The sequence below is a fragment of the Dreissena polymorpha genome, chromosome 12 (assembly GCF_020536995.1).
Source record: "Dreissena polymorpha isolate Duluth1 chromosome 12, UMN_Dpol_1.0, whole genome shotgun sequence".
NCBI lineage: Eukaryota > Metazoa > Mollusca > Bivalvia > Myida > Dreissenidae > Dreissena > Dreissena polymorpha.
The window spans coordinates 43742387-43767453 of NC_068366.1; the positions used below are offsets into that span (position 1 = coordinate 43742387).

At 36.5% G+C, this 25067-nt stretch overlaps 1 protein-coding gene across 4 annotated transcripts in view; it reads left to right on the forward strand.

Moving 5' to 3' along the window:
- LOC127853235 (harmonin-like) overlaps positions 1-25067 on the forward strand; it is a 54784-nt gene that overhangs the window by 11690 nt on the left and 18027 nt on the right. For all 4 annotated transcript variants that reach the window (XM_052387563.1, XM_052387565.1, XM_052387566.1 and 1 more), the window contains exons 2-13: positions 2777-2844; positions 3631-3714; positions 7395-7522; positions 7861-7934; positions 12079-12187; positions 12592-12616; positions 13514-13565; positions 14773-14855; positions 18362-18563; positions 19300-19373; positions 21296-21310; positions 22716-22798. In XM_052387563.1, coding sequence (XP_052243523.1) covers positions 2777-2844; positions 3631-3714; positions 7395-7522; positions 7861-7934; positions 12079-12187; positions 12592-12616; positions 13514-13565; positions 14773-14855; positions 18362-18563; positions 19300-19373; positions 21296-21310; positions 22716-22798 — 997 coding nt within the window. The remainder of the gene's footprint in view (positions 1-2776; positions 2845-3630; positions 3715-7394; positions 7523-7860; positions 7935-12078; positions 12188-12591; positions 12617-13513; positions 13566-14772; positions 14856-18361; positions 18564-19299; positions 19374-21295; positions 21311-22715; positions 22799-25067) is intronic.

Below are 25067 nucleotides of genomic sequence, written 5' to 3' on the forward strand. Positions count from 1 at the left end.
TCTACTGAGACCATAAATGAAGGTATCCACTCAAAAGCCACAGGGCACATATAATATACAAGATCTTCATCAGACCAAGAAAATATATTGCATTTAAAATTGTATAGCAAAAATTCTTTAATAAGCTTTGAGGCTGTGAGACACCTGCTCTGCTCATCATGTAATGCATTAGAGACAATCACAAACATGACACACTACACATGCAAGGCATTTTAAGGCTTTCAGAAGTAGAACTGTGTGATCTGACAATGAATGCAGTCTCAGCCAAACATGGCCAGACCGACGGACATGTCCTGTAAAATTTTGTAAGGTCCGGCCTGTCGGTCAAATTTTCCGGTAAAAAAAAGAGAACGAATCCGTTGGTTTGTATAGGTTTGTTTATGGCTCTGAAAGTTTTCTGAGGTGCAAAAATAGCGATAGCGTCTTTATACACTTGCTTTTTTGTACCAACGCTCTTTCTGCTGACGGAATTGTCCGAGATCACCTAATTGGTCCATTTTTGTGAATCTTACGAATGCGAGTCAGGACGGTCCAAATCCATGACAGCCTAGTCGCTTAACAAGATAATCTGATCATTAAAATTAAAATGATACAGATATCAATTTGTGTGGTTGTAATAGCAATAGTAATGTATAATAATAATCATTGTCATTCGAACTGTTATCATCTTGGCTGTCAGTGTCCATGCGTGAAAAAGGTTGGTAGTCAAGGCCGTTGTCGGATTAGACTGTATTGACTAGACTTATATCTGACATGCGCGCTAAGTGAAGCTTAGGTAAACAAGTATCAGCTACTTTCTTTTTGGAAAATGTGATTTAAAATATTGCGAATGAGCGATTCCCATTTATTATGCCCCCCTTCGAAGAAGAGGGGGTATATTGTTTTGCACATGTTGGTTGGTCGGTCGGTCCGTCGGTCCGTCCACCAGATGATGTACGGATGATAACTCAAGAACGCTTAGGCCTAGGATCATGAAACTTCATAGTTACATTGATCATGACTGGCAGATGACCCCTATTGATTTTCAGGTCACTAGGTCAAAGGTCAAGGTCACAGTGACTCGAAATAGTAAAATGGTTTCAGGATGATAACTGAAGAATGCTAAGGCCTAGGATCATGAAACTTCATAGGTACATTGGCCATGACTGGCAGATGACCCCTATTGATTTTCAGGTCACTAGGTCAAAGGTCAAGGTCACAGTGACTCGAAATAGTAAAATGGTTTCCGGATGATAACTCAAGAATGCTTATGCCTAGGATCATGAAACTTCATAGGAACATTGATCATGACAGGCAGATGACCCCTTTTGATTTTCAGGTCACTAGGTCAAAGGTCAAGGTCACAGTGACTCATAACAATAAAATGGTTTCCGGATAATAACTCAAGAATGCTTACGTCTAGGATAATGAAACTTCATAGGTACATTGATCATAATTGGCAAATGATCCCTATTGATTTTCAGGTCACTAGCTTAAAGTTCAAGGTCACAGTGACTAGAAATAGTAAAATGGTTTCCAGATGATAATTCAAGAATGCTTACGCCTTGGATCATGAAACTTCATAGGTACATTGATCATGACTGGCAGATGACTCCTATTAATTTTCAGGTCACTAGGTCAAAAGTCAAGGTAACAGTGACTCGAAAAAGTAAAATGGTTTCCTGATGATTACTCAAGAATAATAAGGCCTAGGATCATGAAACTTCATAGGTACATTGAGCATGACTGGCAGATGACCCCTATTGGTTTTCAGGTCACTAAGTCAAAAGTCAAGGTCACAGTGACAAAAAACGTATTCACACAATGGCTGCCACTACAACTGACAGCCCATATGGGGGGCATGCATGTTTTACAAACAGCCCTTGTATTTACTATTAACATGCTTTCACCATTTTTAGCTAGGCTGTTTTCGGAGAAAACCCGAGGTATTGTCATAGCCTGCTCATCATCCAGCGTCGTGCTAAAACCTTTACAATGGCTCTAAAATCAAAGTGCTTCCACCTACATGTACAACTTTGAAACTTCATATGACCCATTTTGGGTCACTAGGTCAAAGGTCAAGGTCACTGTGACCTCTTAAAAAAATATATATATAAAAATTCTGACAAGCTTTCGCAACCTAGCGTGGCACCCGTTATGCGGTGCTCTTGTTTTAATACGTTTTAACTAAACAAGACTAGTACCATGTATGGGGTGTATTATTATTTAACATCAGATACAAATGTGTGACCTTGGAATTAATAGCTTTTTAATCATTTATCATTTTTATCATAAACATCTTGATCCCAGCAATGAAACCAAGTTATTAGTGATGCTGTGTTCGGGGAAAACTCGAGGTATTGTCATAGCCTGCTCGTCGTCCACCGGCCGGCGTCGTGCTAAAACCTTTACATTGGCTCTTAAATCAAAGTGCTTCCACCTACAACTTTGAAACTTCATATGTAAATGCACCTTGATGAGTTCTACACGCCACACCCATTTTGGGTCACTAGGTGAAAGGTCAAGGTCACTGTGACCTCTAAAAAAAAAATTAAAAATTTCTGACAAGCTTTCGCAGCCGAGCGTGGCACCGGTAATGCGGTGCTCTTGTTTTACTATTATATTCTGTAGCCGGTAGGTCCTGTAAAAAAAAGAGGAGGTCCTGTATTTTGTTCCATTTTACAGGACCTACTGTCCTGTAAAAATTTGCCTTGTTTGGATTTGACTGTGAATGTGACTAAAACTGTACTTGTGTGGTGTTATTTTAATTTAAAAACAACCACATTTCTATATTCAGGTGAATGAGCTGATATATGAAGAGAAAGAGCGAGATGAACTGTTTGGCGCCCTGAGAAAGTATCAGACGTACGTATAGTGATACAATGACATGGAATTTAAATAATTTGAGTAAATGAATTGCTCATAATATTTATACACTGGAAATAAAGACTACGTGTACTGCATGTCATCATTTGAGTCTTCTGTGAAAATGGGGTTTAAAGCATGTGTGTAAAGTGTGGTCCCAGATTAGCCTGTGCAGTCTGCACAGGCTTATTTTGAACGACACTTTACACACATGCATTAAACCCCTTTTTCACAGAGCATGGCTCATTTAGTTACGATTTTAAGTTGGGTTGGCTAGCTCACTTGATAGAGTGCTGGACTACAAAATCTGAGAAGTGTGGGTTCCATCCCTGGCCTGACAGAATGACTTGTGTGGGGATTGGTAATGAAATTATTCATGCGGCCATACTCCCCCACCTCTAATTCACATGAGTCAGTTTTCAATTACTGGCGTAACTTAATACCGCACTTTTTACTAATAAACCAGCTAGCCAAGGAAAAGTATCAGTTGGTTAACTGACCACCATTTTATGACTGCAATACTGTTGAAAACGGCATAAAATCCAAATAAAACAATACTGATAAAAATGTGATGGATTCAACAATACTGATAAAAAAATGTGATGGGATTCAACAAAACTGATAAAAAATTGTTCATTAGCTTGGCTAGAAATCCTGAACTTTTCATTAAAGCTTGTGCTCCAGGTGTTCTGTGCTGTTCTTAGTAAACTGTCTGTATTAAACACTAGCCTGCACATAGTGTTCTCAATATGAAGTTCAATATGCAGGAGATTCACTCTATTTCAGGGCCTCGGACATCAAGTTCCTCATTCTGGATTTGAAGAGGGTGATAAATGAGCCCTCTAGGCTGGAGATATATGACTTTATCAGGTAACCAGTCCAGTACATTCTGTAGAAAATCAGTCCATGTCAAACATTAATTGAGGCATGTGATGTGGAATGTAACGATCATTTAGGTCATAATATATTAAATAGTAATGTAAAAGGGACAACTGTCAGCAAAATTCAATGCAACATTTTGCACATACAGACCCACTTAACCATACCTTTTCTTAAAGGTCATTCTTTAAAAAGCGACATCGTTTTATGCAAATAAAAAAGTTATGTCATGTTCAAACCAAGAAAGAAATTGACGCAAATCAAAATCCAGTGTTTTTGCAACTTTTTTTTCGGCCCTTTCTTAGTGGAATGTAACCTTTCTTAGTGCAATGCTTTACTAGCCTCTAAGTTTATCATATTTCAGGGATTCAGAAGTGAACACCTATTCATGCCCTACCACTATCTCCAAACTATAAAACCAGAACAACAGTCTAAAGTGTAAAACATTCGAGTCAACTATGATATTTTTTTTAGAGAGGACAGCATGAAACGCTTATTGAGTATACTGTCCTACATGAAACACTAATTTGGTATACTGTAACCTTTATAGAAGATATACCATAGCTATAGCCCCAATTATTATATCTCCACTGAAAATCCACTTGCTGAAAAAATATTAAATTAAAATTTACCTTATATTATGAAATGAAACGTAACTATTGGCAATTAGCAAAGTGACTGTGGGACATATTTTTGCTGTTGGTCTTTAAAAAGACTTAACATCTGATTCCAAAAAATGTTCTGTCAGCTAAGATTTACCATGAAGCAGCTTCAGTATTTTCTTAAGTCTTAAAGTTAATTCCATCCATAAACACACCCCAACATATTGGATGGAGAGGCATATTGATATTGTGCTCAGTGGATCAAATAATTTCAGTCTGCATAGGCGGGTCCAGGGTCCAGGGGGGGCAGACGCGGTGTACGCTCCCACCCCCCCAAATTGCCAAAGATAAGGCTATATCCATCCGTATTATGTTTAAACTATGAACTGTTTTGGCATTGTAAGAAGGTACTTTGATGAAAGTACATAAGGCGTGACATGCTCAAGATGTGGTTGTCAAAGCCTTCAAAATCACTTTTCGTGGAGCCCCCCTAACCAGAAATCCTGGAGCCGCCCCTGGTCTCTCTGGATAGAAAAAAGTTTACTTCATAACTTATGAATGAGAAAAATTAAACTATTATTTGCAATCTTTGAAAATATTTCAATGATTTTAAAAACAGCCACCTGACAAACCCCTAAAATAACATTCAATTTAACAAAAGTGCAAATATTATGTTTTATCAACATGTATTTGATTCTGTTATTGTACATATTGTCTAGTATTGTTATGGCAATTGGTCACTTGTCTTACTTAAAGAACGTTTTGATGGTGAGAGGAGTTTCAACTGGTGTTGTCTTTTGTGTTTCAATAATTCTATAACTTAACCCTTTACCACTTCCAAAGTCCCTTAGAAAGTTACATTTAATTAAATACCTTTTTTACTAAAGTTTTAAAGGCTTCAATTTCAACCCTTAGTAACTGATGAGCAGCAAACAGCATAAAACCTGACCAGCCTGCCAGTTACTCGCAGTCTGTTCTGGTTTTATGCTGGTTGCAAAAGCCATTTTCACTTAGCTTCTTATGGGGGAAAATGTTAATTGCCCTCGGCCTAATCAAAGTGTCTGTGCTATTTGTAATTCAAGGTTTATTGCTAATTCATCAAAAGAAGGGATGTAAATAATTGATAAGTGTTACTTTATCTCATATCGTCTACACGCAGGTATGAATAATTGCTAGTCTTTTAATTATTCATGAACAGGAAATCTGGGATCCCTTGTTTCGGGATTGATATCCGGATCAGACAAAACTTGTCATATTTCTTCTCTGTTTATGGAACAGTTCATTAAATAATTGACAGCTGATTGATCAAGTATCTTTTTATTGGCTAACACTGTAGGTAATACTGGATTCAATGGATACAAGTGTTTAATACAATCATTTCTTCAATAACTTCAATTATTGATTTTTCAAAATTTGTTTTTACCTAATGGCCTTTTATGTATGTATATTTTTGTTCAATACCAGTAATTCAGAGTTATAACTTATGATTGACTTGATATTATTTGATAAAAAAACTGATAATACACACTCCCAACCAATAATTTACGTTGTGTGACGCACCATAGTAATTGAGTCAACAATACAGTAGTCAGAATTTCCATTGATGTCAATATGATACAACCAGTGCAGTGTATAATTTATTGATAAGAAAGTTCCTGGCATAAAGACATAAACTAAGTAGTATGTAGCCCATAATGAATGAGACTAATTTGATTGCTTGATGGGAAGGTTTTTAAAGTTTACCCTGATTAAGTAAGCAGTGGTTTCAGAAAATACGCTGCTTATGACCGGCTTGGTGAAAGATGTTTGAAATGGGATTTTTATGTTGGAAGAAAAATACGATGTCAAATCGTCAGTGGGTAAAACGGTCTCATTCTCAGTATTGTTGGGTAACAAGGAGAGAGAGGTGGGCAATTTAATTCTTTTTCATTTTTAGGATTAAAGCACTCTCATATAAAGTTTTGATTTTCTATTCTTACTCTGCATTTTTCCTATTTCCATGGTATTCTGCCACCAAAATACAAGTTTAAGAAAAAATTCTGAATAATTAAGGATTCTCAGACGCTCCAAGTTGAAAATCCTCAGTATTTTTTTTCCATTTTTGTCATAACCATTTAATTACAAAGTTAACTCTTAAGGACCTTAATATTGATAAAGCAAGACTTTTTGGAATATATTTATAAATAAATGCCTTATTTATGCATCCATGATAGCAAATGAGGTGTAACAAGTGGAATAACCAAATAATAAGCTCACACGTTTGGTTATCTCTAAGATTACAGGACAAAATACCAATCTGTAAGCAATCTTCTATTTAAATAGTATAAAGTAAATATAATACAAAAAATAGTTTGCTCCCACGGTAATAATAACAGGTAATAATACCTGTGATTTTCTGGTGCGTAAGTCAAAGCTTTACCTCTACACCTTTGAGACTTTTGATATTGATGGTAGAATATAAGAACAAATATCTAGTTTTCATCTGGACCAAATTATTGTAGTTTTACGCCCTTGCTCAGAGACCGTTTGAGGTAATGTAAATGTGTGAAATAATGTGAAGCTCATCAGTTCTGAAACCTTGAATAGTTTAAATTGGCATTATCTTGCACATTTTCTTAAGAGGAGGGATATTAAAACTTTACTATTTCACAGATAAACATAAATATGTTCCAATAATTTTCCAAAGGAATGCTAGAAAACAAAACTAAAACTTTTACGTATTTTATATAGCTGCTACATGCATTTGTGTATGGATGGATTTGTGTGCCCCTACACAGAGGCATATAGTTTCCTAGCAGTCACTAAGTCTGGAAGTAATTACACACTTGTTGGTTTCTGCTCTTTATCTTAACAAGTTTTAATTTTTCACCAAACTTTCTGAAAATGTTTATTAGCATAAAATGTTGACCATTTGATGTGTTATGGCCTTGTACTACTTTTTGTTCTTAAATTTGTGAATAATAAATTGGCATGATGACTGTCCTCCTCAAAGTGATTGTTGTGTTTAAAGAGGCATTTCCATTGTATATTATCGCCAGTTTTTCATTTCACCATCAATATAACTTGCAGGCCCCTAATCCGCCCTGTCCACCAGCAGCAGTATGACAAGCTGACCCCTAATGCTCCTGGACAGAAGCTGCGTGTAGTCAAGCTGTGGAAGAAGACAAATGAAAGCTTCGGATTTTCCGTCAGGGGAGGTTATTGTATTTTGTATTCAAAGCTTGCCATGTGATTTGTAAAACAAGCAAATTGTCACCATTAAGTGTGTGCAATATGAAAAATGTTTGTAAGCACATAAGCAAAATTAAAGGAATTTGTTCCCTAACTTTGGCTAAAAAATGTTTTTGAGCCAATGAGATCCCTTATACTATGTATTAGATGTAATGAATTTTATTGATACATGTATCACCATACATGTTTTATGTTAGTTGCCTGTACTTTTATTTAGGCAATTTTTTATTAATAAAATTGAGTTATTAAAAAAGAAAAGCAAAATTATTACCTATTGTTCTGATGACTGCGATTGCTGTTGCAGGTAAAGAGCACGGCGTGGGTATCTTTGTTTCCAATGTTCAGCCTGGAAGTCAGGCAGAGGCAAGGGGGCTCAAGGTCAGTGGAGAAGTAGGGAGAAGTAGGAAAGTAGGGAGAAGTTAGGAATATTTAGTGAAACTTGCAGATTGTGAATGTTGAACAGGATTGTAGTTGTTTTTATACAGTTTATATTTATGTTGTTGTTAAAAACAATATGTTGACATACTCTTTATTTAGTATTTACAGTTTGTGAAGAAAACCAGTGCTGTATGATACACATAAAGAAATGTTAAATCAGCAATTATGAAACAATTTTGTCATCAGTAATGTCATAAATGCATTAATTCATTTTTAGCTCCACTGGCCAGAGGCCAGCGGGGCTTATGTCAAGGTCCTGTGTCTGTCGTGCGTGCGTCCGTCCGTCCGTGCGTTAACTTTTTTTTTAAACATCATCTTCTCCTAAACTACTGGTCCAATCCTGATGAAATTTCTCAGGAATGTTCCTGGGGTAAACCTCTTCCAAATTTGTTCAAATTATGCTCCTGGGGTCAAATTTGACCCTGCCCTGGGGGGTCAAAAATTGAAAATTTTCTTATATAAGGCCTATTTTGTGAAAACTTTAAAAATCTTCTCTACCATAACCATTGGGCCTAGGGCTACCAAATTTGGTATGTAGTGACATCTTATAGTCCTCTACCAAGTTTCTTCAAATTATGCCCCTGGGGTCAAATTTGAACCTGCCCCGGGGATCAATTAATTGAAAATTTGCTTATATAAGGCCTATTTTGTGAAAACTTTAAAAATCTCCTTGTCCATAACCATTGGGCCTTGGGCTACCAAATTTGGTATGTAGTGACATCATATAGTCCTCTACCAAGTTTCTTCAAATTATGCCCCTGGGGTCAAATTTGACCCTGCCCAGGGAGTCAAACAATTGAAAATTTGCTTATATAAGGCCTATTTTGTAAAAACTTTAAAAATCTTCTTGGCCATAACCAATGGGCCTAGGGCTACCAAATTTGGTATGTAGTGGCATCTTATAGTCCTCTACCAAGTTTCTTCAAATTATGCCCCTGGGGTCAAATTTGACCCTGCCCTGGGGGTCAAAAAATTGAAAATTTGCTAATATAAGGCCTATTTTGTGAAAACTTTAGAAATCTTCTTGTCCATAACCATAGGGCCTAGGGCTACCAAATTTGGTATGTAGTGACATCTTATAGTCCTCTACCAAGTTTCTTCAAATTATGTCCCTGGGGATAAATTTGACCCTGCCTTGGGGGGTCAAAAAGTTGAAAATTTGCTTATATAAGGCCTATTTTGTGAAAACTTTAAAAATCTTCTCTACCATAACCATTGGGCCTAGGGCTACCAAATTTAGTCTGTAGTGACATCTTATAGTCCTCGACCAAGTTTCTTCAAATTATGCCCCTGGGGTCAAATTTGACCCTGCCCCGAGGGGTCAAAAAATTGAAAATTTGCTTATATAAGGCCTGTTTTGTGCAAACTTTAAAAATCTTCTTGTCCATAACCGTATGGCATAGGGCTACCAAATTTGGTATGTAATGACATCTAATAGTCCTCTACCAAGTTTGTTCAAATTAAGCCCCTGGGATCAAATTTGACCGTTCCCCAGGGGTCACAAAATTAAACATATGCTTATATTGGGCCCATTTTGTGCAAGCCTATTTCTACCAAATTCGGTATGAAGTGAGATCTAATAGGTCGCTACTTAGTTTGTTCAAATTATGCCCCTGGGGACAAATTTGACCCTGCCCCGGGGGTCACAAAAATAAACATATGCTTAAATGAGGCCTATTTTGTGCAAACTTTAAAAATCTTCTTGTTCATAATTATAGAGCCTAGGGCTACTAAATTTGGTATGTAGTGATATCTAATAGTCATCTACCAAATTAGTTCATGACTAGCAGATGACCCCGTATTGATTTTCAGGTCACTAGGTCAAAGGTCAAGGTCATTGAGACCCGAAATAGTAAAATGGTTTTCAGATGATAACGCAAGAACGCTTATGCCTAGGATCATGAAACTTCATAGGTACATTGATCATGACTCGCAGATGACCCCTATTGATTTTCAGGTCAAAGGTCAGGGTCATGGTGACCCGAAATAGTAAAATGGTTTCCGGATGAAAACTCAAGAACGCTTATGCCTAGGATCATGAAACTTCATAGGTACATTGATCATGACTCGCAGATGACCCCTATTGATTTTTAGGTCACTAGGTCAAAGATCAAGGTCACGGTGACCCGAAATAATAAAATGGTTTCTGGATGATAACTCAAGAATGCTTATGCCTAGGATCATGAAACTTCATAGGTACATTGATCATGACTCGCAGATGACCCCTATTGATTTTCAGTTCACTAGGTCAAAGGTCAAGGTCACGTTGACTCCACTTAGAAAAATGTTTTCCGGATGATAACTCAAGAAGGCTTACACCTAGGATCATGAAACTAAATAGGTACATTGATCATGACTCGCAGATGACCCCTATTGATTTTTAGGTCACTAGGTCAAAGGTCAAGGTCACAGTGCCAAATAACGTATTCACACAATGGCTGCCACTACAACTGACAGCCCATATGGGGGGCATGCATGTTTTACAAACAGCCCTTGTTATATTTTGAGATGATTCTTTACAAAGAAAGGTGCTACTATTGTATTTGTTATAAATGTTTGAAAGGCTCTTAAAAAGGAACCAGAGATTATTAACCCTCTACCAAACACTAACAGGATTTTAAAGGTTTGTAGCTGACGACTTTATAAATAATTGTGATAAAAGGAGAAATTGCTCAAGATGAGCAATTTCTCCTTTTATGACAATTATATCTTCCCTATCTGATCATTTCCTTCAGATTTCATTACAATTTAATTGTTGTCTGCAACCTCTTTCAAATTGGGAATGTCCAAAATGTGTCGTTTGGTAAAGGGTTAAGGCATTTTGATTCATATGGGTCTTGTGAATCTGTTTCAAATCAAATGCGTAGATTTGATCTTCAGCATCTAAAAATATGTGTAATAGAAAGAACGATTATATCTTTTGGAGAGATAAATGTACCTACGTTATAAGCAAAGGACCTGTGCAACAATTCCCGGGCTTTTTAGTCTGTTTAGTTAACATGGTAGTAACTTTTTCCATATATAAATGCTCACCCTTCCAACTTTAAGCGCCCAGTGGGACGAGGGATAGAAAGAGAAAGTCACATGCTTGAGTACATTTCAACCAATGTGCATTGCAAGTTTTTTTCGCATAAAAAAACAGTGGAGCGATACAGGGCCATCATGACCCTCTTGTTCCAAAGGGCTTTCTTTTCAAACTTTGCATGCAAGGTGTTTCATGATAACATCTTTTAGCCTCATGCAATTTGAAAGAGCGGAAATCATATTTAAGAGTGTACTGCTTGTGGTATATAATGTGGAGATATGCTCTAGGTAAACAGGGCTTAATGCATAATCTCAAAGATTTTATCCCAGATTAGCCTGTTCAGTCTGCACACTTTACGCCTAGAGTGTTTTTTTGTGTAAAAGAGACATTGTTTAACATAAAGTTCCATAAAAGCGGAAAGATTCATCCAGATTACCACTAGGCTTATCTGGGATGATACATTAACAGGTTGCAGGATCACATGACTTTGTTGGGTTCTCAATTAAATGTCAAGGGATGTAAACACTCAGGTAAATGGGGCTCTAAAAAAACAAACTTTTTAAATAAATACTTAATTTAATAAGACTTTGTTCTTGTTAAAAAATTCCTTGTGTACTGCATGGTTATGCTTCACGCAACGTGACATTTTTTCACCGATTTCAGACGTATTCAAGGATTTATATTTAGACCTTAAATATCGACACAAACTGAAAAAAAACAACAGTCTTTTATGCCTTAAAGAATTTTGCAAGTGTATTTCAATATCTTGAGATATTTCAAAAAATAAAGTTTTTAACAGTGTGTTTACATTCTTTCCAGCCTGTGTGTAAACCCCAGAAAACCCTTTAATTCTGCACCCTGATTAAGTACATGCTTTAAGCTTATATGTTTTCCTAAACATAGAAAGGCTATTCAGGTACCACAATTTGTTACTCAATTGTTTTTGAGTTCTAGGCACTTATATATTGAAACTTGGTGAAATTTAATTTCTTTATAATGGGAGCTTTTACTGAAATATCTTGATTTCATCTTTCACTGCATAGTGGTATTATTTTCTAGCTTGGTGATGAAATAGTGAGAGTGAATGGGTTCACAATTGCTGAGGCAATCCATGATGAGGTGCTGAACCTGATCAAAGGTCGAACCGAGATTGAACTCAAGGTCACTAGTAAGTGGCAATGGATTTATGTCTTTTTGCTTTGTGTCTTGTTTGCTTCCGATTTTGTTTTACATACTGTATTTAATATGCAGTTTTGTATGGTAGATGATTGTTAAAATAGTCTCAAAATATGCCCCATCAAACATATCAGGTTATTATAGTGTGCTTATATCGGTTGCTCTTAAGGTCAATTGGTAGACCACTTTTGCATTATGTAGACCACTGTTGTTTCTTCTGTCTTAGTTAAACATTTTTCATCCAATCTTGGCCTATGTATATTAAAGATCAGTTTTACCCTTCATGATGCAAATCTGTTTTACATTCAGCTGTGTTTTTCATTTTGTCTATACTTATAACAGCCTTTTCATTATCATTTTCTATTAAAAACATAATTTTTTCTTAATTATTTTCAGATCTTGGAATGGTTCCTATAAAGCAGTAAGTTCTGATGGTTGTTGAATGTTGTTCCCATGGAGAAATGAGGTAGAAATAGGTATATAATAAACAGTGTTAGTAAGCTTAATTTTGGCCTTAATATTCCATCATTATTGAGATAAAAAGTCAAGCAGAATACAAGTGAAAGGACTTCGAGACCAAGTTGAAATAAAAAAGGAATGCAAGCACATGCAGTTTGTGTGAATTTTTCATATACATATTCTAGAAGTTATCAAAGGCTCATGGTGAGTTAAATTATCCGCCGGACAAAAGCGGAGGGATATAGCATTGGCATTGTCTGTCTGTCTGTCTGTCAGTCAGTCTGTCATTCCATCAGTCGGTCTGTCAGTGTCACAAAACTTTGCATGGCTATATCTCAGAAACTATAAAAGATGTCAACATGAAACTTCATGGATGTATAGATATCAATAAGGAGAAGTGCCATGCACAAGAACCATAACCCTACTCTTTCTAAAATAAGAGTAAATGCCCTTTTTTTATATGATGTAACTTTTTAGTGCTTTATCTCAGATACCATACAAGACTTCAAAATGAAACTTCATTGGTGTATGGAATCTCAATGAGGAGAGGTGCACAAGAACCATTACCTTAACCTTACACTTTCTTAAATAAGAGATATTGCTCTTGGTTGTTTTTGTATTGTGTAACTTTTCATGGCTATATCTTAGAATGATATGCTACAAGATTTCAATATGAAACTGCATGGGTGTATATATATCAATTTAGGAGAACTGCAATGCATAAAAAGAATTACCCTACACTACAATGTTTTTTAGGATTATACCATATATCAAGGGATTTGCACCCATACATAAACTTTATTTGGTAGGGGATATCAATTCAAGGAATTTGCTAGTTAAATATTGCGTTCATTTTCAGAAATCCAAGTGACCCTGTGACCTGGCAATACATTGAAGACAGCAAACCAAAGGCAAGGTCATTTACATGTTGTTAATGCATGTACATGCAGTCAGTCGAGGGGTAGCTTCTCTGTTGTTTGTTTGGCTTGTTCCAACCTGTTGCTTAGTAATGTTGTTTTGTTCACACTCTATTTTCTTATGTGTGTTATAAATGTGCAATTCTTTTTTCTTATTTGTATTATATATGTACAATAGTTATGACTATTTTCTCTAAACTTGTGAACAAAAACACATTTTTAAGCATGTTCAGTGGCTACTTATTCATTGATCACATCATTTATTTTGGTGAAAGTGATGTTATTAACAGATTAACATGGATGTCACAGAAGTTAACCTCAATTTATCAGAAGGTTTTGGTAAAATTGTGTATGGTTTATCTCATTTGAAAGCAAGTGATACAAATGTTGTGGCTCTGTTTTTCATATAATTCCATATTTAATTAAACCTCTCCTGAAGAAATGAGTATGTTTTCATAAAATATTAAATTTTATGTTATACTGATGGGTGGAATATTCATTTTGTCAAGTAATCACAACTAACAGAACAACAACCTGACAATGACATTTGAAAATGTAGGTGATCTTAAATTATTTTTTGTTTTTGAAAATACCAAAACATTCTTACTTCATCAAAGTAGGTAGAGTTGAGGGGTTCTAAAGTTTTAAGTACACATACCTTATACTTAATTCATTAGCCTTTTTATTTGTTTTGTCCAATAGCCAGTTTTCCATGATTTGATTTGCAATTTAGCAAGGATTGAGTTGTGGATTTGTATTGATTTGATATATGTTCTACCATAATTAATCAAGTTTTTGGACATCCCCGTTTTTAGCCACCAAATAAAAGTGGTGCAAATGATATTATTTAATATTTATACAGAATATTTCAATATTTTTATTTCATCATAAGTAATTGAGGAATCAGTCACTTTGGTCTCTGATTAATCAACACATATTTTGATTAAGACTTAACCCTTTGAGCGCTGGAACCGGATTTTGAAGGCCTTTGAAAACAGTTTGGATCCAGATTCGACGCCACAGAACGTGGCGTCTCATCAGGATCCAAACTGTTTGCTATTCTGATAGTATTCTTTGAAAAAAAGTGAACAAAATGATGATTTTAGAAATTCAGCAGACGACATTTTAGCAGATGACAAATTTCCCAGCATGCAAAGGGTTAAGATGTATTATACTAACTATTGTCCCTGGTTTTTCTTAGCCTGAGTCTTCCAGCTCCGAGGAGTCTGGTGAGGTTGTGAAGATCTTCATCAACCTGAGAGGGGCCACCAGTCTGGGATGTAGGTAGGGCTGCTCAGGTTTCATGCTGTTTGCTGCTCATCAGCATCTAAGGGTTGGAAATGAAGCCTTTAAAACTTGAATCTAGTAAGAATGTTCTTTAATTAGATTTGATTTTCTATATGGGTTAACATAAATATTTCAAGTTATCAAAATACACTTGCATAAAAGACCGTTTTTGTTGCATTTTGTGCAGATACACTAAGATTTAAGAATAAATCATTGAATTTGTCTGAAATCAATGTTAAAATTTCAGGTTGTTTGCAGCATAAGCGTGAACATGAATGCCTTACTCGTCAAATTTTTGGCTAAGAGCACAGGCTTATTTACTAAACTATTTCTGATATATTTCACATTTCCATAAGGTGCAGAAAAAATGTCTTAAATGCATTAGTTGAAATTCTTAAGAACATTTGTTTTAGAATGTTATTTGAAGAAAAGTACTACATACCGGTGTGTTCACATCCATTGCCGTTCAATTGTGAACCCCACAAGTTAATGTGATCCCGCACCCTGAATCTGGGTTGACGCTTTCTGCACATTAATTAAGCCCAGTTTTCCCAGAGCTTTGCTTTTTTGAAATGAATATAATTTGGAGAAGTTCTATCTGATATCAATTTATTTCTTTGCCTTATAATTTGAACATGTTTCATTCCTTGATAATCATAACCACTATCTCAGTTCATAGAATTGTGGACTCTTAAGTCCAAGAAACAGGGCTTTGATTACAGGCAGTGCAATATATCTTGTGTGGGAGTTTGTCCTGAAATCCTTTCAATGGCCATTCTCTTTGTACCTCATATTAAAAAAAACAGCAGTTTTTAGCTCGACTATTATATATGAAATATATATAGTGGAGCTATCCTACTCACTCCGGAGTCTGCGTCAGCGTTAGCGTTTGCGTGCAAATGTTAAAGTTTTTGTACTACCCCAAATATTTTCTTTGTCCCTTGACATATTGCTTTCATATTTTGCATACCTTTTTACCAACATGACCCCAACCTATAAACAAGAGCAGACAACTCTTATCAAGCATTTTGTCATAATTATGGCCCCTTTTCCACTTAGAATATGCAGCAAATATGCCCCTACCCAGAATCCCTTCCCCCCCCCCCCAACCCCCCCCCCCCCAAAAAAAAATATTTATATATATTTTTTTAAACATCATCTAATAAATTACCACACCCTACATTATACCCCCCATCTCACCCCCACCCCCCCTACCCCCCCTCACCTCCCCACCCCCCCCATTTTAATGCCCCCCTTCGAAGAAGAGGGGGTATATTGCTTTGCTCGTGTCGGTCTGTCTGTCTGTCTGTTGGTCGGTCCGTCCACCAGGTGGTTGGCAGATGATAACTCAAGAACGCTTGGGCCTTGGATCATGAAGCTTCATAGGTACATTGATCATGACTCGCAGATGACCCCTATTGATTTTGAGGTCACTAGGTCAAAGGTCAAGGTCACGGTGACTCGAAATAGTAAAATAGTTTTTGAATGATAACTCAAGAATGCATACGCGGCCAACAGGGCACACTCTGAACAATATTACTGAAGCAACTGGTCTATCCTAAATCTATAATTATCAGTCCAATGAAACATCATCCTTTTAGTAAAATACAGTGGATCATTAAAAATGTTATAAAATACAGTGGATCATTAAAAATGTTATCAGAATATGAGATTTTTTGTATATTTTGTATATTAAATATTGTGTTAATGTTTAATTTTGTTGATTAATATAAATATAAGCAGAACAGGGGAGGTAATACACTATTATATCTTTCTTATATACAGGGGAAACAAATGCAATAAGTTTAAATTTATTGTTACAGCATTTGCCTCCCTTGTAATATATTTAAATTTTACGAAATGTAAGGCTAACTGCATTTTTGTAATGCATACTACTACTACTACTACTACTAATACTGCTGCTGCTGCAGCTACTACTACTACTACTACTACTACTACGACTACTACTACTACTACTACTACTACTACTACTACTACTACTACTACTACTACTACTACTACTACTACTACTACTACTACTACTACTACTACTACTACTTCTACTACTACTACTACTACTACTACTACTACTACTACAACTACTACTACTACTACTACTACTACTCTACTACTACTACTACTACTACTACTACTACTACTACTACTACTACTACTACTACAACTACTACTACTACTACTACTACTATTACTACTACCACTACTACTACTACTACTACTACTACTACTACTACTACCACTACTACTACTACTTCACCACCACCACCACCACCACCACCACCACCACCACCACCACCACCGCCACCACCACCACCACCACCACCACCACCACCACCACCACCACCACCACCACCATTTTTGTTCACAGTGAAAAAAAAACGTATTCACACAATGGCTGCTACTACAACTTATAGCCCATATAGGGGGGCATGCATGTTTTACAAACAGCTCTTGTTTTTTTAAACATCATCTAATAAATTACCACACCCCACATTATACCCCCTCTCACTCCCCACCCCCCCTACCCCCCACCCCCCAATTTTTTTTATTTGTTTTTAAACATTATCTAATAAATTACCACACCCCACATTATACCCCCCTCTCTGCCCCCCTACCCCCCCCCCAATTTTTTTTTTAAACATCATCTAATAAATTACCACACCACACATTATACTCCCCTCTCACCACCCCCCCCCCCCCCTACTTCCCCCCCCCCCCCCCCCATTTTTTTTTTCCTTTTTTTAGTTTTGAAAGATCGTCTTTTAAATTATTGAATATGAACAATTTCCTCATGATGGCATACATTATACTGTCAAGCACTCGAATAGTCGAGCGCGCTGACCTCTGACAGCTCTTGTTCTGTATCGGCATAAATATGTGCACTTAGTACTGGTGAACGAGTTACCTAGAAAAGTTTGACATGGTTAAATGATCTCAATTAAAAATCCACAAACCTAAACAAATAAACTGTCTTACAAATGTTTATTCTAGTGAATCAGCTCTGTTCATTTCTCTGATGAAAACTGAGTGGCCCTCAGCAGTTTCCAAGGATTATATTTCATCCTATTACCAGATGAAAATCGATAGTATAACAACGATTATATAAACTTGAGCTGTATACTATCGCTATTGTAAGATCAAATTTGGGCTTTTCAACAAATTGGAAGGTCTGTTTTTGTCAACTACAGAAAAAAAAATCGTTAAAAAATGCAATACAGTACTTGATTTTTATTAATGGGAAATCGCTACCATGGTTCTAAGCCTCACATGATAAACTTGATCTTTATCCAAAACTCACATAATATTCTCTATATGTCTTCTTTTGGAAAATTGCTTATCCAAATATATTCAAAACAGACCAACTGAAATTTACCACAGCTCTGTTGCTTTCATTACATTATAGTGATAGCCCCAAGCAGTTTCCGGGGATCTTTTGAAATTTCTTTATGAAAAGATACATACATGTGGCATTACTTTCATTACAGCATCGTGAGTGGTCCCAAGCAGTTCCCGGGTATCTTCCTGGAGCGTGTGCGCCCGGGCAGCCTGGGAGAGGAGTATGGACTGCAGGCTGGAGACCAGATCCTCGAGGTGAATGGCAAGAGCTTCCGCAGCATCAAACACAACGAGGCCATCGTGGAACTGAAGGGAAGCAAGGAGCTGAACATGGTTATCAAGAAAGGAGTGGTGAGCCCTCTCTTGTAACTTTAAAGTCATTAGATTATAAATAGTTGTGAGGAAGAATCCAGGGCCTTTTTTTGTGTTTTGTACCTATAAGAAAATAAAAGTGGGGAACTGTAAGACAATCTTGTCAGAAAATAATTATTTATGAAAACAATACAAAAACAAATCATTCTGCTGTCTATAGTATAAGTGTTTGTTATTATTGGCTTAAAATGCCCCGTTGAACTTTAATATTATTAAAATTCCCTATAGGCGTGCATGCCTATCTGAAGCTGTGAATAGAGTGTTTAAAGGCCTCCAATACTCCAAAATGCTTAAATAATTGGATGAAGAAAATAGGGGTCAGTGTCAGATACAGGTTAATTTTCTGTGCACAACCCTGAACCACTCGCAGAGGCTCATGAGTAAGGTAGTTGTCTCCTTCAAAAATAAACTTTATGTATGTACATCCAACACTAACCTAGTGTTCGGTTTATGCTGAATACACAAACACAACACGATAAATAATGTGAGTCGCGTCCTGAGAAAACTGAGCATAATGCATGTGTGTAAAGTGCCGTCCCAGATTAATCAGGGACGACACTTTTCACTTTAATGTTATTTTTTGTTTAAAGGAAGTCACTTTTTACTGAAAATCTAGTTTAAGCGGAAAGTGTCTTACCTGATTAGCCTGTGCGGACTGCGTTACGCACATGCATTATGCCCAGTTTTCTCAGAACAAGACACATATGTGTTTCAGGCTGTAGCTCTGCTAGGCTCTAAGGGTTTCAAAGATATGCAGGATGAGGCAAGTGAAAAGTCACACCAGGAAAGGTATGAAGGTCAAGAGGTCATGGGGTCAGAGGGCACAGAGGAAGGTCATTGGGGACCTGACCAGGGATCACTGGATGATAATATACAGTATGATGATAATGATGATGATGATGACAATAATTCCAAGCAAAACAAGTCTGACCAAGCAATTGCACTCTTTGATACAAACTCACAGTATGTAGATCAGAATGAGGCATCAAATAAAGAGGAATGGGGTGCTTTTGGGTCAAAAATCCATGAGATTGGGAATCCTAATTTATCAGCTTATCATCTGTCTGAATCTGAGGGATCCACATCTGAATTTGAAATAGCTGATATGGCTGAAGAAGCTATCGGAGATAAAGTGTTCCCCATTGATAACAGTGTCAGCCATGGCAAAGGGAGTGGCTCTAAGTACGGGAAAAAGAAGGTGAAGAAGAGCTCTAGAGTTAAATTTGCTGATCTGGAATCGGAAGAGGCAGGCTTGGACCAAATGGTCTCAGTTGCTTTTGATGAGCAGTATTAATACATTTGTAGGCGATTATTCCTGTATTTTATGGGTAAATTTTTTGTCTGGGAAATCTTGGTCTGTGATAACTTAGCAATTGGTTTGTAGCTATATTGTTTTATTGTGTTTTAATTAATTTTGGTTTAGACTTTTGTGTAGGTATGATACTTTTTTTTAAAAGCAGATTTGTAGCAATGATGAATAGCAATGTAGACTATCTGTTATAACTGCTATGTGAGCAATAATTATGCCCCCCTTCGAAGAAGAGGGGGTATATTGCTTTGCTCATGTCGGTCTGTCGGTCGGTCGGTCTGTCGGTCCGTCCACCAGGTGGTTGTCAGACGATGACTCAAGAATCGCTTGGGCCTAGGATCATGAAACTTCATAGGTACATTGATCATGACTCGCAGATGACCCCTATTGATTTTGAGGTCACTAGGTCAAAGGTCAAGGTCACGGTGACCCGAAATAGTAAAATGGTTTTTGAATGATAACTCAAGAATGCATACGCCTAGGATCATGAAACTTCATGGGTAGATTGATCATGACTTGCAGATGACCCCTAATGATTTTGAGGTCACTAGGTCAAAGGTCAAGGTCACGGTGACCCGAAATAGCAAAATGGTTTCAGGATGATAACTCAAGAACGCATACGCCTAGGATCATGAAACTGCATGGGTAGATTGATCATGACTCGCAGATGACCACTATTGATTTTGAGGTCACTAGGTCAAAGGTCAAGGTCACGGTGACCCGAAATAGTAAAATGGTTTTCGGATGATAACTCAAGAACGCATAGGCCTAGGATCATGAAACTTCATAGGTAGATTGATCATGACTTGCAGATGACCCCTATTGATATTGAGGTCACAAGGTCAAAGGTCAAGGTCACATTGACCCGAAATAGTAAAATGATTTTCGGATGATAACTCAAGAACGCTTTTGCCTAGGATCATGACACTTCATAGGTTCATTGATCGTGACTCACAGATGACCCCTATTGATTTTGAGGTCACTAGGTCAAAGGTCAAGGTCACAGTGACAAAAATCGTATTCACACAATGGCTGCCACTACAACGGACAGCCCATATGGGGGGCATGCATGTTTTACAAACAGCCCTTGTTATGGTTTAAATGTATTGGCCTGTATTTAAAAAGTGTGTGCATAGGTTATAGATTGATTTTTGTTTTTGATTTTGCAAGTGATGGCATATAGTTGTTGGATGACTCTTTCACCTTAGAAAATGTGTTAAACTGTAAAAATATAAAATAGCGTTATTGTATAAATGTAGTAGTAGTCTTTTATATAAGTCATTCAACTTTGAAGTTTTCTATCTTATGTCATGATGATTTGTATAAATGTATATTTTTTAATGTTTGCAAGTTTTGTGAATTGACTGTTTTGAATAAATGTATATGCTATTTTTTGTTTTAGAGTTGATGAGATTTGGTAAGACCATGCTGATTTATAACATCAATATTGTTATCTAACCTATAACCTTGTCTGTTCCCCTAATCCTGTTCTCATCTGCCTCTTTTTATAGCAACCCAGCATTATGTAGTTTTGAATTGGGATTTGGCCTATTACTTTAACAGTTTTTATCTCTAACTTAACTTCAAAATAATATTGTTAAAATTTTAAAGATTAAAGTGCTTAACATTTCTTTTGTTTTTTGACGACTTAGTTTAAGATTGGAAATTTCTTAGTTGCGGTATCCAAGCATGATACATTTCACACAACACTGTTTGCAAACTTTTGTAACATAACACTGTACACATTTGTCCTCCACACCGTACTGCCCTTGCATCTAAACTTCTACTGAGTCGTGTTCTGAGAATACTGGGCATAATGCATTTGTGTAAGTGTCGTCCCAGATTAGCCTGTGCAGTCTGCACAGGCTAATCAGGGACGACACTTTCCGCTTTTATGGTATTTATAGTTTCAAGGAAGTCCCTCCGTACCGAAAATCCAGTTTAGGCGGAAAGTGTCTTCCCTGATTAGCCTGTGCGGACTGCACAGGCTAATCTGGGATGACACTTTACGCACATGCATTAAGCCCAGTTTTCTCAGAACAAGGCTCTACTAATCAGAGAGTTTTCAGGGTGGTTAACTGCTTCTGTGAAGGCATGTCTCTGACTTTCTCATATATATGAAGCTTCCAATCATAAGCCGTAAACAATTTGCATAAGGTTTATGATAGCCACACTGCTTTGCATGTTACTTAGCCATTTTTTACTATGCTTCTAAAACATTGATTAGACATACACACATAAGTTTAATTTATTTAGCATATTTGCATATTTTTTATATATGCATTATATATATTACAAGAAATTATTTATTTGTAGTAATTACTTCAATTTAATTATAATTATATTAATAAAAAAATGTATGTCTTAGTAGATTAGTAAAACAGGGCTCTGATTTGCTGCTTTCTTTTATGAAGCAGGGAGGATTGTAATAGTCTTAACTTTCTGCAGGTGTAAGGTACACTTAGTTTTGTTCATAACCACCACATTAATTGTATTTACAAATGGATTTCTACATCATATCAAAGACTGTAAGATGTAAGTGGAATGAATTTTAGTTTTTTGAATAAAATAAATGAACTAGGTTAATTTGTCAGTTCAAATTAAATGAAATTGTGTGAAAGTCAAAATGCAGTTCATAATTAAACTTAATTAACATATTTTAAATGCACATTTAGTTTGTTTTTACAAATATTTTACGGCACTTTGTAAAAGTAGTGCCATTGAATGAAATGTTATACTAAATGCTTTTTGTACACTTTCCAAGTATAAAATGTCTGCATGGAATAGTGTTTGTAAAGTGATCTGTATTTGTGTCACCATAGTGATGAACTGGACAATAACCTGTACACAGAAGTCATTAAGAAGCCCAGCCAGAAGGCTGCTGAGCAGAGCAAGAAGAATCAACGTGAGTACTTGTTGAATCTTGTTTGTAAATTTCCAATCCATTAATTAAATTTATTTTTTTATTACATCAAAAGCTTTAGGCTTGCGTGTTGAAACTTTCTTGAGCTTGTTTGAGTTTTACCTTGGTAGAACCAGTATTGTGTGTCTTAAGAGAAGATCCTGAATATGCTCCCAGAGTCAGGATCAAACACAGGACCCTCTGATACTTAGAGGTAAAAATTATAAAACTTTATTGCACAAATATAACTTTTTAGCTCACCTGAGTACAATGTGCTCATGGTGAGCTTTTGTGATTGCCTTTTGTACATCGTGCGTTTTGCGGCATCAACATTTGCCTTGTTAACTCTCTAGAGGCCACATTTTTTGTCCTATCATCATAAACTTTGTCAGAGATTTGTCCCAATTATATCTTGGGCGAGTTCAACAATGGTTCCAGTTGGTTGAAAAACATGGCCTCTTGGGGGCAGGGCATTTTTGATAATATGGCTATAGTAAAAATGTGTTAACACTGGTAAAGTCACTTCAATTATCCGATCTTCATAAAAATTGGTCAGAAAATTTGTTGTAATTATATCTTGGATGAGTTTTCAAATGGTTTCGGTCTGTTTAAAATCATGGCCACCAGGGGGCGGGGAATTTATCCTAATATGGCTGTAGTGAAACCTTGTTACCAATCTAAAAGTTACATTTATAGTTCACTCTTCATGAAGCATTGTCAGAACATTTGTTCTAATGATTACTTGGTCTGCACATAGTAGGTCAGTTCATTTGTATCTCAGGTGAGTGACTTTGGACCGTTCAAGCCCTCTTGTTTAAACCATTATTATGCCCCCCTTCGAAGAAGAGGGGGTATATTGCTTTGCTCATGTCGGTCTGTCGGTCCGTCCACCAGGTGGTTGTCAGACGATAACTCAAGAACGCTTGGGCCTAGGATCATGAAACTTCATAGGTACATTGATCATGACTCACAGATGATCCCTATTGATTTTGAGGTCACTAGGTCAAAGGTCAAGGTCACTGTGACCCGAAATAGTAAAATGGTTTCCGGATGATAATTCAAGAACGCTTATGCCTAGGATCATGAAACTTCATAGGTAGATTGATCATGACTAGCAGATGACCCCTATTGATTTTCAGGTCACTAGGTCAAAGGTCAAGGTCACGGTGACCCGAAATAGTAAAATGGTTTCCAGATGATAATTCAAGAACCCTTATGCCTAGGATCATGAAACTTGATAGGTAGATTGATCATGACTCACAGATGACCCCTATTGATTTTCAGGTCACTAGGTCAAAGGTCAAGGTCACGGTGACCCGAAATAGTAAAATGGTTTCCGGATGATAACTCAAGAACGCTAATGCCTAGGATCATGAAACTTGATAGGTACATTGATCATGACTGGCAGATGACCCCTATTGATTTTAAGGTCACTAGGTCAAAGGTCAAGGTCACAGTGACCCGAAATAGTAAAATGGTTTCCTGATGATAACTCAGGAAAGCTTATGGCTAGGATCATGAAACTTCATAGGTACATTGATCATGACTCGCAGATGACCCCTATTGATTTTCAGGTCAAAGGTCAAGGTCACGGTAACAAAAAACATATTTACAAAATTGCTGTCACTACAACTTAGAGCCCATATGGGGGGCATGCATGTTTTACAAACAGCCCTTGTTTATCTCTGTCTTAAACAACTATTAATAACTTGGAATGAATGCATATCTGTACCAGATGTTGGTTTGCCCTCACATTTCTACCATTGTATTAATACTGTGACACCACTATGCTTCTATCATCTCTGTATGTGTTACCACACTTGTAAATTTGCATACACTTAGGTTAGGTATAGTCCTCAGAAGAAGTAAATTATTTCTTAACAAGTATATTTTCTAGAATGTTGATAAAAGGTGATGTTTAAATGTAATGATCTTAACATTGTATGAACATTTAACACAAACAACTGTTTTTACACATGTATGTGCAGTTAAATATGGTACTTGTATTGTCATGCCTCTTCAACTCTTTCAAAAAGGTATACAAGAAATTGCATTTGAGATGAAAATGTTAGTTTTTGTCAAATCTGATAGATTAGAATTTTGAGATTGATTTAATGCTCAGAGGGAGTAAATGAACATAGTTATGTTCAACCAATATACTGTATGGTGATTTTTTCCAATGTTCAGTTGTTAGTCTCATTCACATATTAGAGCAAAATAAAAAATTGCACTACATTATTTCCCAACATACAACGCCCATAAGCACAAAGAT